The sequence below is a fragment of the Mus musculus genome, chromosome 6 (assembly GCF_000001635.26).
Source record: "Mus musculus strain C57BL/6J chromosome 6, GRCm38.p6 C57BL/6J".
NCBI lineage: Eukaryota > Metazoa > Chordata > Mammalia > Rodentia > Muridae > Mus > Mus musculus.
Window position 1 is genome coordinate 47,891,361 of NC_000072.6, and position 17,611 is coordinate 47,908,971.

Below are 17,611 nucleotides of genomic sequence, written 5' to 3' on the forward strand. Positions count from 1 at the left end.
CGTTAGTCCTAAGAATATCACATTTGGCAGCCGTTGCTAAGATGGAAGACACTAGTCTGACCTGGTGCCTCTGCTTCTTGAACAGTGTTGGGTAACATGTGGTGTGATGTTGTACTGGTGTCCTCTGCTTGGCTGACTTATCAAGTATCACCCATATTTATTTATTTTATGTATATGAGTACACTGTTGCTGTCTACACCAGAAGAGGGCATAAGATGGTTGTGAGCCACCATGTGGTTGCTGGGAATTGAACACAGGACCTCTGGAAGGTCAGACAGTGCTCTTAGCCACTGAGGCATCTCTCCAGTGCTTGAATGGATTATATTTTCATGGAAACTTTCAGCACTGTTCTTTCTCCTTCTTTAGTTTTACTCTAGCTAATTGGTCATAAAATTCCCGCTTTAAATTACTAGCTTAGTGGTCCACAAAGTCACACAGACATTATTACTAGAACATGTGTATCACGAGAATCTCCCATACTCATTAGCAGCCACTCCCCACATCCCTTACAGGTAGCTCCAGCCAGGTAGACCTGCCACTGCCCCTGTGCACTTCCCAAGATGAATGTTTCATTTCAGTGGCCTCTCCCACTCCTCATCAAGCACTGTGGGTGTTCTTTGGCAGCTGTGGTTACAGATTCCAATATTGTGCGGCAGCTTTTTACATTTTGGGCCTTGTGTCCACAAGAGTTTGCCTGAGTTATCAAACCATCACGGGTCACAAAACAGAACCAGGACCACTCTACCTGCTTTAGATGAAACCCAGAGAGGTAAGGTTGCTAGTGGAGAGAGCTGGTGGTGGAATTGAAACCGGAATCACCCTCTTTGGGTCCTTACCCAGTCTCCTGTTGCCTGAGCAGTCTTCCACCAAGAGCTATTTCATTGTCCCAAAAAGCTCCAGAAGAAAATGCCCTGTTGGTCACAAAGCAGAATTCTGTGAAAAAAATATATGTTGCTGACTTTTATGCTTAAGGATACTATTTTCTTCACACATCAAGATTTGGTTGAGTCTTTGCCCAGCCTGATTGCTTCATAGAGCAGTATGTTTGTGTCTGGCCACTGAGGTAAAAAACAAGGGTGAGTGACTGCTGCTTCCAAAGCTTCCCTTTGGCTTCTCAGACTTCATATTGCTGTTGGCCTCATCTTTCTTTTTCAAGGTGAGGTCTCACTCTGAGCCCAACCTAGCTTAGAACTCACTATCCAGGTCAAATTGACTTCCAATGTGTGATGATCCTCCTGCCTCAGCCTCTTGACTGCTGGGATTGCAGGCATGAACCATCATATCCTTTTTGTTATCCCTTTTTCTTAATATTGGTCACTTCTCTGCTACTGGGACTTCCTGCTCCACAGGGTCCCACATGGCTCCAGTAGGAACCCAAAATTTTGGTATTGTCCCCTGGAAATGCTGACAGCCATGGTTCTGACCTCAAAACATCCTAGTGACCACTGTACTGAAAAAAAAAAAATTCTAGGAAGTGTGGTTCTCTCTCCCCAGGAACAGAGACTCTGGTGCCGGCACAGGACATATCCTCCCAGGTAAAGCGAGAAGAAGCCCTGTGTGTTCGGGGCCAGAGGGGCCTGGAAGACAGAGCCATCCCCACAGAATCCATCACTGGTGAGTGAGTCAGATAACTACTTGACCAAGGATTAGTGAGGTGAGATATGGGCTGTAGTATCTGGAGGTTGTCAGGCTAGAGGGCTATGCCAGCAAAGGAAGAGCGATGGATGCAGACCTGGACTGAGACAGGTTTCCACAGAGGCACAAACGGGGTGTTTAGCATTGAGGGTTTATAGCTATATTCAGCTTAGCTTTCTGTTTTTTTTCCCCTCTCCTTTGTCCAGTAAATTTTGGATTGCCCCTCTGTCCTTTATAAGAAGCAGCTTGGTTAGTTTAAGCACTTTATTGGACTCTATGGGTACTAGGATATCAAAGCCAGTAAGACCTGATCCCAGACCACAAAGATCCACTGCACAAGCACTTATGAGCCGCCACTTCCAAGCCAGGCTCCCCTGGCTTCCATGAACACTCCTGGGGAGCTGCTCCTAGATGGTCTCTCAGCTGAGTTGTTTAGATGAGGATCTGCTATGGCAGGGGTGTACTCGAGGCCCAGCTCTCCAGAGAGATAGAACCATTGGCTTGTGTGTGCATCATGTGATCATGAACATGGTTATGTAAAGGGATTTGTTTAACGAACTGGCTGATGTGATTATAGTGGCTGATAGATCCAAAATTTGCTCGGAGGTAGGCTAGTGGGAAGGGACCTGGAAAGGACTGTGCTGCAGCTCCATCCACAAGATGATCTTCTGACAAGCTCTTCTTCCCTGGGGTTGGCCATCTTTTTCAATTCAACCCTTACCTGGTTAGAGGAGACCCATCCACATCAGAGCGGCTCATCTGTTTGATTTAGTCTACTGACTTAAATGTTAATCTCACTTATAAAAAAAATCCCTTCATAATAATCCAGAATTATGTTTGATGAAATTCCTGGGTATTGTTGCCAAGTTGACACTAAAACTAGCTACCATTACTAGTAAGAGCTCCTACCTTGTCCCTCCTCCAGGAAAGCCTGAGATACACAGGCAAGTGATAATAGCCAAAGGGTAGGAGCCGGGCCTTCACTGGTGTCAAATGGGTTCTTTTTTTTTTTTTTTTCAAGATTTATTTATTGTTATATGGAAGTACACTGTAGCTGTCCTCCCTTATGAATATCAATGCAAAAATACTCAATATAATTCTCGCTAACCGAATCCAAGAACAAATCAAAACAATCATCCATCCTGACCAAGTAGGTCTCATTCCAGGGATGCAGGGATGGTTCAATATACAGATATCCATCAACGTAATCCATTATGTAAACAAACTCAAAGACAAAAACCACAGGATCATCTCGTTAGATTCGGACAAAGCATTTGACAAATTCCAACACCCATTCATGATAAAAGTCTTGGAAAGATCAGGAATTCAAGGCCCATACCTAAACATGATAAAAGCAATCTACAGCAAACCAGTAACCAACATCAAAGTAAATGGTGAGAAGCTGGAAGCAATCCCACTAAAATCAGGGACTAGACAAGGCTGCCCAGTTTCTCCCTACCTATTCAACATTGTACTTGAAGTCCTAGCCAGAGCAATTAGATAACAAAAGGAGATCAAGGAGATCAAGATCAATACAAATTGGAAAAGAGGAAGTCAAAATATCACTTTTTGCAGATGATATGATAGTATATATAAGTGACCCTAAAAATTCCACCAGAGAACTCCTAAACCTGATAAACAGCTTCGGTGAAGTAGCTGGATATAAAATTAACTCAAACAAGTCAATGGCCTTTCTCTACACAAAGAATAAACAGGCTGAGAAAGAAATTAGGGAAACAACACCCTTCTCAATAGTCACAAATAATATAAAATACCTTGGCGTGACTCTAAGGAAGTGAAAGATTTGTATGATAAGAACTTCAAGTCTCTGAAGAAAGAAATTAAAGAAGATCTCCGAAGATGGAAAGATCTCCCATGCTCGTGGATTGGCAGGATCAATATAGTAAAAATGGCTATCTTGCCAAAAGCAATCTACAGATTCAATGCAATCCCCATCCAAATTCCAACTCAATTCTTCAACGAATTAGAAAGGGCAATCTGCAAATTCATCTGGAATAACAAAAAATCTAGGATAGCAAAAACTCTTCTCAATGATAAAAGAACCTCTGGGGAAATCACCATGCCCGACCTAAAGCTGTACTACAGAGCAATTGTGATAAAAACTGCATGGTACTGGTATAGCAACAGACAAGTAGACCAATGGAATAGAATTGAAGACTCAGAAATGAACCCACAAACCTATGGTCACTTGATCTTTGACGAGGGAGCTAAAAACAATCCAGTGGAAAAAAGACAACATTTTCAACAAATAGTGCTGGCACAACTGGCGCGGTTAACATGTAGAAGAATGTGAATTGATCCATTCCTATCTCCTTGTACTAAGGTCAAATCTAAGTGGATCAAGGAACTCCATATAAAATCAGAGACAGTGAAACTTATAGAGGAGAAAGTGGGGAAAAACCTTGAAGATATTGGCACAGGGGAAAAATTCCTGAATAGAACAGCAATGGCTTGTGCTGTAAGATCGAGAATTGACAAATGAGACCTCATGAAACTGCAAAGCTTCTGTAAGGCAAAAGACACCGTCAATAAGACAAAAAGGCCACCAACAGATTGGGAAAGGATCTTTACCTATCCTAAGTCAGATAGAGGACTAATATCCAATATATATAAAGAACTCAAGAAGGTGGACTCCAGAAAATCTAATAACCCCATTAAAAAAATGGGGCTCAGAGCTAAACAAAGAATTCTCACCTGAGGAATCCCGAATGGCTGAGAAACACCTGAAAAAATGTTCAGCATACTTAATCATCAGGGAAATGCAAATCAAAACAACCCTGAGATTCCATCTCACACCAGTCAGAATGGCTAAGATCAAAAATTCAGGTGACAGCAGATGCTGGCGAGGATGTGGAGAAAGAGGAACACTCCTCCACTGTTGGTGGGATTGCAAGCTTGTACAACCACTCTGGAAATCAGTCTGGCAGTTTCTCAGAAAATTGGACATAGTACTACCGGAGGATCCCGCAATACCTCTCCTGGGCATATATCCAGAAGATGTTCCAACTAGTAAGAAAGAAACATGCTCCACTATGTTCATAGCAGCCTTATTTATAGTAGCCAGAAGCTGGAAAGAACCCAGATGCCCCTCAACAGAGGAATGGATACAGAAATGTGGTACATTTACACAATGGAGTACTACTCAGCTATTAAAAAGAATGAATTTATGAAATTCCTAGGCAAATGGTTGGACCTGGAGGGCATTATCCTGAGTGAGGTAACCCAATCACAAAAGAACTCAAATGATAGGTACTCAGTGATAAGTGGATATTAGCCCAGAATCTTAGGATACCCAAGATATATGTTACAATTTGCAAAACACATGAAACTCAAGAAGAATGAAGACCAAAGTGTGGACACTTTGCCCCTTCTTAGAATTGGGAGCAAAACACCCATGGAAGGAGTTACAGAGACAAAGTTTGGAGCTGAGATGAAAGGATGGACCATCTAGAGACTGCCATATCCAGGGATTCATCCCATAATCAGCCTCCAAACGCTGACACCATTGCATACACTAGCAAGATTTTGCTGATAGGACCCTGATATAGCTGTCTCTAGTGAGACTACGCCGGGGCCTAGCAAACACATAAGTGGATGCTCACAGTCAGCTATTGGATAGATTACAGGGCCCCCAATGGAGGAGCTAGAGAAAATACCCAAGGAGCTAAAGGGATCTGCAACCCTATACGTGGAACAACATTATGAACTAACCAGTACCCTGGAGCTCTTGACTCTAGCTGCATATGTATCAAAAGATGGCCTAGCCGGCCATCACTGGAAAGAGAAGCCCATTGGACTTGCAAACTTTATATGCCCCAGTACAGGGGGAACTTCAGGGCCAAAAAGTGGGAGTGGGTGGGTAGGGGAGTGGGGGGGGTATGGGGGACTTTTGGGATAGCATTGGAAATGTAAATGAGGAAAATACCTAATAAAAAAATTTTTTTAAATTTATTTATTGTTATATGTAAGTACACTGTAGCTGTCTTCAGACACACCAGAAGAGGGCATCAGATCTCATTACGGATCGTTGTGAACCACCATGTAGTTTCTGGGATTTGAACTCAGGACCTTCAGAAGAGCAGTGGCATTTAACCGCTGAGCCATCTCTCTAGTCCCAAATGGGTTCCTTAAATATATCAAATACTGCTGTCTCTAGAAACCTTCAAGAGATAAGAAGGCAATAGATAATGCAATAGATAAGTGGGTTTGATTAAAAAGAAAAGAAGAAGAAAACAAGAAAAAAGGGGGAAAAAACTAAAATAAAAGAAAGAAAAAAAAGAAAAATAAAGAAAAAGAAAAGAAAAAAATTGTTTGATATAGAGTCTAATGGAACCAAGACTAGCCTCAAATTTTCTATGTAGTCAGGGGTGACACTGAACTTCTAATCCTCCTGCCTCCACCTCCCAAGTGTGCGGTTACAGGTTTAGTAGCCTTTGAAAAGAAAGCTGTTTTCTCTTTGAGAAGTTCCATTCAGATACTGATAAAAGGCTTCCCTGAAAGGGCTGTTTTCCTGGGAAATTCCCTCATGAGCATGCTATCTTCTGTGGAGCAGAGACCTCATCCTGTTGGTTAAAATCTGGAGGTATTTTGTATCCCGTTCACTGTGACATACTCCAGCCTTCAGCCACATTCATTATGGCCAGAATAGCTGGAGCCATTAGCTAATTGGAATAATTTATTGTTATCCTTGACTCTTAGGGAAAACAAATGATTGCTTGAAATCAGATTTACTAAATAACACGGACTGGTGGGATTCCTCCTTCTCTAACATGTTTGCTGTCTTTGTTTCCATGAGTAGACTCCCCCATCTCTGCCCAGGACCTTTTGTCCCGGATTAAGCAGGAAGAACAGCAGTGTGTATGGGACCAGCAGGATTTGGCAGAGAGAGATATTCCCACAGATCCTAATTCAGGTGAGAAAGATGTCAGTGATTTTTTTAAAAATATTTCATTTATTTTATGTATGTGAGTACACTGTCGCTGTCTTCAGACACAGCAGAAGAGGGCACAGGCTCACATGGTTGTGAGCCACCATGTGGTTGCTGGGAATTGAACTCAGGACCTCTGCAAGAGCAGTCATTGCTCTTAACCTCTGAGCTACCTCTCCAGTCCCTCAGAGTGAATTTTTAAACTTAGCATTTATTGTGTCAATGGAATGGATAAAAAAATCCATGTATTGTGTATTTGTGTGTCAAAGAGCAAGTAATTTATATTTTCTGGAATTTCTTTACTTTCTTTGTAAAAGGCTTATTTTATTTTTAATAATGTATATGTGTGTGCCAACAGAGGCCAGATTCTCTAGAGCTAGAGTACAGAAGGTTATGAGCTGTTGGTGTGGGTGCTGGAAACTGAACTTGGGTCCTCTGCAAGAGCAGTCAGTGCTCATCATCACAGGGCCATCCCTTATCCCCCTTCTGGACCTGCATTTGTACGATATCTCCCATGAAAAGTCTGGGGAGGTTCTAGGATGTAGGGAAGCGCACCCAGCTGGGCTGGAGATGCATTTATGTGTGAGTTTGTGAGTTTGTAAACGTGAGAGGTCCAGTGGATTCCTTGTAGAAATCCTGACACCACTGTCTCATCCTACCCTCCATATCAAGGAGAGAGGATGAGAAATTGCCTGTGGTTGGTTGAGGGGACCAGGCAGATGGGAAACAGAGTCTCCTCATAGAGTCCTAAGCTCCTGCCGTGGGCTTGTCAGTGGCTCTGGCTCTGCCTCTGCACTACAGATCAGACCAGCCAGCTGTGGCCCTCCAGGCTTCAAAGCTGAGCTTCCTTTAGCATGGCCTGGTCCGTAGTCTCTCTGGAGTTGGATGTATAGTGGATGCTCAGTGGAAGTGAATGAAGTCTTAAGATTGCCTTTTCCCCCTAACAACAGAGTCTCTCATCTCAGCACATGACATTTTGTCCTGGATCAAGCAGGAAGAGCAGCCGTACCCATGGGGCCCACGTGACTCAATGGAAGGGGAGCTTGGACTGGACTCTGGGCCCAGTAAGTAGTGTGTGCCTCTGCTAGAACCTGGAGGGTTTTCTCTCAGTGGGAGAGCTGTGAGTCCTTGTTTGGAGTGGAATTTAGTGCCGTCTGCTTCATAGCCTGTTGGCAAACCAGGATAATGTACAGAAAACCCAGAAGATTGACTACTAGCATTGAAAGAAATGATAATAGCAGCCACTTCTATAGCCCCCAGCCACCATTTCTAGATTTGTCATTTTAAATTTACTTTAATTTTGTATTTTAGGGTGTTCTGGGCAAAGATTCATGGAGCACAGTATAGCTGGTCTATGCTACTTTGTGGGTTTTTCTTTTTCCCATCTTTTATCCCTCTATCTTTTTCATTCTCTATCACTAGCTAGGAAGGAAAGGAGAGAGAGAGAAAGAGAGAAAGAGAGAGAGAGAGAGAAGGAGAGAGAGAGAGAGAGAGAGAGAGAGAGAGAGAGAGAGAGAGAGAGCAGAATCTAATTTCTTTCCTTTTGTTTCTTCTTTGAGCATGACCACCAATACTCAGTTAAAGTTTTCTTCCTGCTTGTTATTTCCTGGCTGACAAGAGGCAAAAAGCTCATACTTTTTACTGAGTGGCCTCACGCCAGGTTCCCAAGGCCATTTTCCGATGATAAGGAATTACCTTGAATATCTCGTTTTGGATCTGCATTCCTGAATCCAGTGGTGGCCTGTGTTGCATCGTATACACTCCCCAGAAAGCCTGGGCATTCTTTCTATTTGAAATTTAGGAAAACCATTGTCTCTAGAAATGACTTGTTCACTTTTCCTGTACAAAGTACTATATTTCTCGTAGTTAACGCACTGGCTGTTTGAGATCTGAGGCTTTTGGTTTGTTTATAATCTCTTTGCAAATGACTGTATTTCCTCAAATTGAAGCACCAGACATTTTGATATCTGAGGATTTTGGTTGGGTTACAGTCTCTTTGCAAATGATCATATTTCCTGCAATTGAAGCACTGGGCATTTTGATATCAGAGATCTCTAGCTATAGCTTGACCTATTATATTAACATGGTACATATTAGAACCAATATCAGTCTTTAATCCCAGCACTCAGGAGGCAGAGGCAGGTGGATTTCTGAGTTCGAGGCCCAGCCTGGTCTACAGTGTGAGTTCTAGGACAGCCAGGGCTATACAGAGAAACCCTATCTCGGAAAAAAAAAGAAGGAAAAAAAAAAGAAGAAGAAAAAGTAAAAACAGAAAATCCCTTCTAGGAGCATAGCCAGAGGTGAGGGGGTATCCCAGTAAACTTTTTGCTGGCCTCTTGAAAATTAAAAAACCCATTCCTTCATCCCATGCCATTTCCTCTATGACATGTCAAACCAAATTTCCTTTTTTGATTGTTTGTTGTCTGAGACAGGCAGGGTTTCTCTGTGTAGCCCTGGCTGTCCTGGAACTCACTTTGTAGACCAGGCTGACCTCCAACTCAGAAATCCACCTACCTCTGCCTCCCAAGTGCTGGGATTAAAGGTGTGCGCTACTACAGCCCAGCTCAAATTTCCTATTTTTATCCTTAACTTTCGATCCACTACATGTCATTTGCCTTAACTATTTTGCGAGTCCCTTTTCCCACCCCTACCCCCATTTCACCCCATCAATAGGAGAGAAAGAAGGATAGAGGGGGAGAGAGAGAGATCTGAATTTAAATTCTTTCCTTCTGTTTCTTCTTTGAGCAAGACTAGGAAACTGCAACCACCTCTCTGAACAGCCACCAACCGTTCACCTTGGGGGTCCTAGCATTTATATACCCTCTGAAAAGTTCCCAGAATTTCAAATGTTACACAATTGTAGGATCTATCTGCAGCTGGTGCAACCAGGCCTCTGCTAGAGCATCAGGCAAATGACAGTCATCTCAAATCTGGAATTGAAACAAAAACATATTTTCATAATATTTCTGTGTGTTTTTAAAAAACCAAAATTCTAGAATGTTCACTACTGTTGTTATTATTTCATCTCAATCGGGAGTTTCTACCCCACCTTTGATCATTCTGTTCCCAGATAAGACACAAAACCTTCATATTTATAGAAAGTCTTTAGTGCAATGCACTAGCGCTGGGCAGAAATCCACCCTTTAAGCTATTAAAATCTACTTCCCCATCAATAACCCTGAGTTATAACTTGCCACGTTCCATCTGTGCAGCTCTTAACTCCAGTTGGCCAGCCCTCGTGGGCATGTTTTTATGACTCACCTACCCCATGGCATCTTCTCCTCTCTCTGCTTTCTCTCTTCCCTCCCTTTGTGGTCCTGCCTCAGACCCCAAGTCCAGGAACCAAAACTACCTCTTTTCTGCCCAGCTGTAAGTTGTAGACCCCTTTATTCCACCAATGCTTTTATATTAAGGAGCAAAGTCACATAGCATCACTTGGTATGTGTGAGGATTCTCTCATCCCAGGGCAACCAGGCCCAGTAACTAGCATCACAGTACATAGCAACAGATCAGACTTCAACATACTACACACTGGAAATCACAGACATTTAAAAGTCATACAGTGGCCGGGCGTGGTGGCACACACCTTTAATCCCAGCACTCGGGAGGCAGAGGCAGGCGGATTTCTGAGTTCGAAGCCAGCCTGATCTACAAAGTGAGTTCCAGGGCAGCCAGAGCTATACAGAGAAACCCTGTCTCGAAAAACCAAAAAAAAAAAAAAGTCATACAGTGGTAAAATTACAGTTATGACATAGCAATGCAAATAATTTTATGGTTGGGGGTCACCACAAGAGGAGGTACTATATTAAAGGGTCACAGCATTAGAAAGGTGGAGAAACTTTGCTCTCAGGGCTAAGGAACCTTCCAGAAGTCTTCCAGCAAACTACTCACACCAAATCACCAGATGTCAATCACTTGCTTGTATCTGAACCAGTTAACAGCAGTAGCCAGAAGGCAAAACCTCTCATGCCCAAGCATGAGAAGACACAGAAGACAAGGAAGAGAAGGAGCAATATGATAATTGCAGAGTGAAACCAGAAGTCACTAAAGACAAGAACCAGGGCCCAGTCTGTGAGAAAGGCCACCTAGGCCAGAAGTGTAGTTCTCTAAAGCAACACGCAAGGATTGGGATTCTGTGTCAGAACAATGACTTCAATTCCCTTCTTCTTGTGCCTCTTCCTTGGTTACTGTACCACTTTCTGGTTCTCCCTCCCCCAAGAGGAACCTAACACCTACTCAGAGGCAGCCTGTGGAAGATGGTGAAGAAGGCGGATTTTTATCCATCCTTCTTTCCTCAGTATTCCCATTTGGGAGCAGGGACAAATGGGGACTACTTCTTATAGAGAGAACCTCTTATAAGCATCACATGTCAATAAAAAAGCCTAAGCCAGGAAATAGGCACCTGAACTGTGGAACACCGGGGTGTTTGCCGTGGAATAATCATCCTGCTAGACCTTGAGTGCTGAATTGGGCCAGGCAAAGAAAACAGCGTCGGGGAAGCAGAGCATGATGGGAAGTGGAGAAAGTGGACTGCTGGTTGTGCTGAGATTCAAGAATTATCAGAGGAGGATTGTAGGTGGGTTCCCTGGGAAGCAGCCACAGGAATTGCTGAGCATGTGGACAGGAGTGAGGTCACAGGCCTTGGTGTAGCAGCAGCCACATCCACATTCTAGTTGGTACAGGGGCCACAAGTGCTTTGGAACCAGGATGGTGCATTCGAGCATCTGGATCAAGGTGAATGAATTTGGTGTTCGCTCTTTGGCTGCTCCTATAGAAATAGTAGTGAGGCCAGAAGAGAGAGCGGGCCTGGTCTGTATAAGGTAGTATTTAAAAATTGGCTTCAGAGCCTCAAGGATGGGGTAGAAACATGACAGTTGTGACCTGAGAAGCTGAAAAAAATCAGTTTCTCTTTTTGCCTGGCCCCTGCTTCCAAAATGACAACCCTGAAAGTAATTATTTTTTAATAAATGGTCTAGGTCATAATCTTTGGCTCATACCCTGACTAGCTCCTAACTTATTTACCCATTCAAACTATTTTATGTCTTCCATATGTTTAGTTACCTCTCTTTCAGTCCCAACCTGCTTCTTCCTTCACATCTTCCTCAGGGTCTCTCTCAGCATCTTGCTTGAATCTCTTCCTTTTTATTCTTTCACTATTTCCCAGAATCCTCTCTCTTCCTGCCAGTGTCCCACCTCCTATTTCTTGGCTTAGGCTTTTTTTTTATTGACATGTGATGCTTATAAGAGATTCTATCTATAAGAAGTAGCCCCCAAGCCAGGCATGGTGGCTCACGCCTTTAATCCCAGCACTTGGGAGGCAGAGGCAGGCAAATTTCTGAGTTCGAGGCCAGCCTGGTTTACAGAGGATAGCCAGGGCTACTCAGAGAAACCCTGTCTCGAAAAAAAAACAAAAAGCAAACAAACAAATAAAAAAGAAGTAGTTCCCATTTGCCCCTGCTTCCAAATGGGAGTACTGAGGAGAGAAAGGGGTGGATAAAAATTCACCTTCTTGACCATCTTCCACAGGCTGCCTCTGAGTAGGGGTTAGGCTACTCTTCGGGGAGGGAGAACAGAAAGTGGTACAGTAACCAAGGAAGAGGCACAAGAAGAAGGGAATTGAGGTCATTGTTCTGACACAAAAAGCCTGGACTCAGCCCACTGCACACACATATATATCCCTCCATGCGCACTGTACACTCCACTCTGGTACCCAGAGCAATGCTGAGCTTTGGGACGTATGGCCTGGAGATGCTGGGATGCAAGGGAAAGGCACTATAGCCTGAGAAGAAGCAGTTCTCTGGAGAGCATGTTGTGAAATGACATCATGGTTTTGTTAGAGGCCAGGACCCTTTGGGCAACATCCCAGTTACCCAACCTGCTTTCTTTGGCCTGATGCCCTAACTGCACATCCCTCTGAGGTTTGGACCCGAGCTCTCTGTGTTCCATTCTGGTAAACCTCTAAATTGGTTTTCACCACGTGCAAATTCTCTCTCTCCCATAAAATCTCCAAAGATAAATTAACATTATCTCTCAGACTACACCTAAGTTTTATTACTTCAGGGCAATCTGACATTTACTTTTTTACATTTATTTTTATTTATTATTTTTGAGACAAGGTCTCAGTATGGCCTCGAACTCACAGAGCTCTGCCGGCTTCTGCCTCCTGAGTGCTGGGAATAATGGTGATGGTGAACACCACACCCCAGTTCAGTCTATCTTTACAAAAATTTTAAAATGTATATACATATTGGTGTATTATCTGCATGTATGTCTGTGCTCCATGTGCATGCCTGGTGAAGAAGAGAACATTAGATGTCCTAGAACTGGAGTTAGTCTATTGTGAGCCGCATTGTGGTTGCTGGAAACCCAACCCAGAAAGAGCTAGGGCTCTTGACCCCTGTGCACTCTACCTTTGAAGGTGACTTTGGGTAGCAGAAGCAACCCGGAGGGCTTTCCTATCCCTGATCCCAAATCACAGGGCATTGGTGAGCGGTTAGGCTCATCTTAATATTAAAGAAAATGAGGCCAGGACGATCTAGCCCCGCTCCGGGACACTGGGGTCATCCTGAAGATGAGCGGTATCAGCGTGTCACTTCTGTCTTCCTCCCCGCCCCCAGGTGACAGCCTGCTGCTTGTAAAGAACCCACCCCCATCTTCTGCGCAGCCCCAAACCCAACCTCATCAGCAGAGCCTGCCCGCCTTGGCTGTGCCGGAGAACCCTGGCGGACCCGGGAGCCGTAGCCTGCTGGAGGATGGCTTCCCTGCTCTTCCAGGCGAGCGCAGTACCGGAGGCGAGGCTCAGCCCACCGGAGAAGGCAGTGCAGGCGGTGGCGGTGGTGGTGGCAGCGGCGGCGGCGGCGGCACTGGTGCGGGTAGTGGCAATAGTACCGGTGCTGGTGCGGGCAGTGGCTGCGGTAGCTGCTGCCCAGGCGGCCTGCGGCGGAGCCTCCTTGCTCACGGCGCGCGCAGCAAGCCCTACTCTTGCCTGGAATGCGGCAAGACCTTCGGCGTGCGAAAGAGCCTCATCATTCATCACCGCAGCCACACCAAGGAACGACCATACGAGTGCGCAGAGTGCGAGAAGAGCTTCAACTGCCACTCTGGCCTCATCCGCCACCAGATGACGCACCGCGGTGAGCGGCCCTACAAATGCTCCGAGTGTGAGAAGACCTACAGCCGCAAGGAGCACCTGCAGAACCACCAGCGGCTGCACACGGGCGAGCGGCCCTTCCAGTGCGCGCTCTGCGGCAAGAGCTTCATCCGAAAGCAGAACCTGCTAAAGCACCAGCGGATCCACACGGGCGAGCGGCCCTACACATGTGGCGAGTGCGGCAAGAGCTTCCGCTACAAGGAGTCACTCAAGGACCACCTGCGCGTGCACAATGGCCCGGGCCTGGGGGCCCCGCGGCCACTCCAGGTGCCACCAGAAAGAGACTAGGGTTGGGCTGGGGGGCGGGGAGGAATGGACTGGAGTTGGGGCGGGTTAGGGTTCTCCTGCCCCACCGTTCTCAGCGCACCTCCCCGCCCTCTCCTCACCTCCTGCTGGAAATCGGCACAGGAATTGCACTCCAGACAGGGTATTCCAAGGGGTGGACCTGGGTACCCCAGTACTGTCCAACTCTAGTGGACAGTCCAGCTCATCTCATAGGGTGGACCCAGTGGCCAGGGAAGGTCCCAGAGGGACAGCAAGGCAGCAGGAATCGTTGGGACACACCTCGGACACACCACTGGCCACTGGGGTTACAGATTCTGATCAGGGAAAGCGACCAGAGAGTCTCCAACCCCTTCTGAGAAAAGGAAATATGATCCATCCTGAAGGTGAGGAGACATCCTGAAAAGGAGAGCAAATCTGCGGTGTGGAAGCTGAGGGAAGCGCTAAGGGTAACATCCTCATGACAACACTGCCTCGCGCTCTAATAGCGCTTTATACTTTTTTAAAAAGTGTTTTCTATCCGTTATCTATTTACACCCTTAGCTTATCCCTTCGAGTTAGGTGGGGTAGGGTTTTCCTGATGTGGTAACTGAGGAGAGTGAGACACAGGTGAGATAGTTGTTTAGCAAGACCACATGAGAACAGTGCGGCCAAGCCGCACCAGGGCTCCAGCCCAGTGCAGTGTCCCCACCGCACACACTGCCTACCTCTGCCGGTCTCAGACCGATCTCACCTGGCCTTTCTGGTCTCTCTCCTCTCCCACTTCCCTCCCTGGACCCCCCAAATCCTCTCAGAAGCAACAGGGGCCAACTCCTGGGGTAACTGGGAATAGGGACTTGATGGGCTGTAAAATGTCTAGGCTTGGCGTGGGAAGGCTCTTCTGTGACATGAGCCTGGGCCCTAGCATCCTGGTCCCCAACCTGTATTTCTCAATTCTGATCATTCAGTCAGGTGCAGCAGCAGCTTCTCACTGCACAACTAAAGCCAGGCCCTCCAGAGGCAACTGGTTTTCTGGGTCAGACCTCACCCTGATGGTTTACTCCAGTTTCCCAGGGCACAGGGTGAGGAAAGACTGGCTGCCAGAGTAGCCACCAAGGAATGAGACTCTGTCCAGGAGGGCTGGGCAAGTGGGTGCTAGAGCCTGAGCTCTCTCCTGCCCTGGGCATCCCAGTTGGTGCTATCTGTTAACTGATTGTGCTCACGGACATGGACACAGACCTACTATGCTCTGACCCTGCAGGCGCCTTGGGAAGCGCCCAAAGGACTCCCTTTCATTTTGGTGCATCACTCCATGGCTCCCAGCACCGCAGCCTGGCGGGCCAGTCTCCATTTCAGCATCTTGCATGGCCAGGCACTGGGGTGGGGTGGCATGCCCCAGGACCCTTGTTTGTGTCAAAAACGGCTTTCCCACTCCTCTTGTGGATCCTGTTTCTCTCCCAGCTAGGGAGCGTGGTGGGTGGCCAGCATTTCATGGCACCACGTTTGTGAGCGCTCTGCTTCTGTCCTGCTCATCTGCGCTGCTCTGCTTTCCTCAGACCCTTTTTTGCCGTGCAAAGGGAATTCTTGAAATTAAATAAAAGGTATCCAGATTGCAGATTGCATGTTCCCAAAGCTGGAGGGTCCGCTAGTGTGACATCCTACAGCAGACCTCAATGAACTGCGACCCATGGAACTGGGATTTCTTTCTTTGCTCCTTCACTCAGCATTTTGAAAGAGACTAATCTTAGGAAAATGAATTATTATGAGATAAATGTAAGGGAGGCTTCAGTGGAGTCCTGATGGAGCAGAAGGGGATCCTCCCGTTCAGGGAGTATTTGGGAGGAAACAATATACTACTTTTCAAAAGCATACAAAGAAAACAATTCATCATCTAAATCATGGAAAGTAAGATCCAAATATGTTTAGCTGCTATAAGTGGGGGTAGGGAACAGCTACTGAGTTATAAGTTTAAAACATTTAACACATAGTTTGAGTTTAATTCCTTTCTTTTGCCCCGCAAGAAGCTGATTCCCAAAGAGGTATGGTGATGGAGCTATTGACAGCCAAGACTCCTGTTCTCTGGAACCCTATCTGGTGGGTTGTACTACCCACCACTACACTCTGAATGAATGGAATGAATGGGCCCCTTCCTAATGTGGGTGCTAAGAACCAAATCCAGGTCTTCTGTAAGAACGCATCTCTCCAGCCCCAGGTGTGTGTGTATGTGTGTGATGTCTGTCTGTCTTGGGGTGTATGTGTGCACCTGTTTAAATGTAAAGTCTTAAATAGTGGAAATAATAATTAAAAAAAAAAAAAAAAGACCCAGGAAGACTAAAACCTCCAGTGCTCAGAGCTGCTTCTAGGCTCTTCCAGACCTGTGCTATTTGTCCCAGACAGCTGGTTTGACTTCTTAGAATGCAGCATTTCTCTGCACTGCTACTACACACTCCTGGTACAGAGCAAAGGCCACACTGCTCTAAAGTAGAGAGAGACAAGGGGTGCTGGGGAGCCATAAAGGTAGAGTCTGTTCTCTCCAACAAACCAAAGATGGATCCACCCAGTGCGGCTTGGTGAGTGAGCTTGCTAAGGTTAATTACAGAAGCAGGGGCAGGCAACACAGGCAAGACACCACGGGTGTGCTCTGCCCCCAGTCAGTTTCTACCTCTTATACACACTGGCATGTCTAAAATTATATACAACTGGGGCAGGCGGGAGGGCTGATTGAATTCTCCTGTGAGGTCAGCTGTGACCCTTCACCCTCCTTCCACAGGTAATATGAGCAGCCTCGGTGCCATTACCACAGACCCAGCTATTGGCTGTATTGTTATTTTATTGTGGCTGTGGACCAAGGTCTCCCAAAGGCTACCACAGTAGCTCTGCCTCATGATGGTGGTTATATCTATCCTCTGAGAACTGCTATGTGACACTGATCAGCTCAGAGAATGTCAAGCTCAGGGCCTGAGTCCTCATGGTTCCCCCACCCTATCCCCTTTTTCAGTCAATGTCTTACTATGCGGCCCAGGCTGGCCTGAAACTCGCTGTGTAGATCAGGCTGGCTTCAAACTCAGAGAGATCTGCCTGCTTCTGTCTCTTTGAGTGCTGGAATTAAAGGTATGTGCCACCATGCCAAACCTGGTCCCTTAACTTTTGGTGATTTGTGTCATTGTATAGAAAAAGTGTTTAGAGGAAAAGATTGAAGATAGATAGGCCTTAGATCATTATTCAACAGTTAGTGACCATGTATAAGACCCAATCCTTGTCAAGCTTGAAATGTAATGGGAAAGAGAAGACATTCGTGAGAATGAAACCATGTGGCTGTCCACCATGAAAACAGTGGGAAGCGCACATGCTTGATCTTCCCTGGGGTTTGCCACGGTGGCTACAGAAGGCTGGAGAGCAGTGCTGGAGAGAAGCCATACGTAGCCAGTGGGCACCAACACGCACAGTGCCTGCCTATCGGTTCCAGAACCATATTCCAATGGGTCTTACTATACAGGTGTCTTTAGCTACACTGTGAGAGGCCCCATTCTCTGAGACAGTAAGCTCTACTCTCAGAACTAACCAAAGGCAGTGCCTCTTAGTACTCTTAGTATGCTGGACTTTGCATATCATTCACT

The 17,611-nt window shown here is 45.9% G+C and overlaps 1 protein-coding gene across 2 annotated transcripts in view; it reads left to right on the top strand.

Moving 5' to 3' along the window:
• The window catches only part of Zfp282 (zinc finger protein 282), a 31,277-nt gene extending 14,152 nt beyond the window's left edge, over positions 1–17,125 (top strand). The window contains exons 5-9 of one of the 2 annotated variants that reach the window (XM_011241099.3): positions 1,495–1,614; positions 6,455–6,568; positions 7,534–7,647; positions 13,201–13,721; positions 14,105–14,458. In XM_011241099.3, the coding sequence (XP_011239401.1) occupies positions 1,495–1,614; positions 6,455–6,568; positions 7,534–7,647; positions 13,201–13,721; positions 14,105–14,374 (1,139 nt within the window). In that variant the 3' untranslated portion in view covers positions 14,375–14,458. Of the gene's footprint in view, positions 1–1,494; positions 1,615–6,454; positions 6,569–7,533; positions 7,648–13,200 lie in introns of both variants that reach the window. The other variant, NM_146175.3, reaches the window with a different exon arrangement.
• The last annotated feature ends 486 nt before the right edge of the window (positions 17,126–17,611 follow it).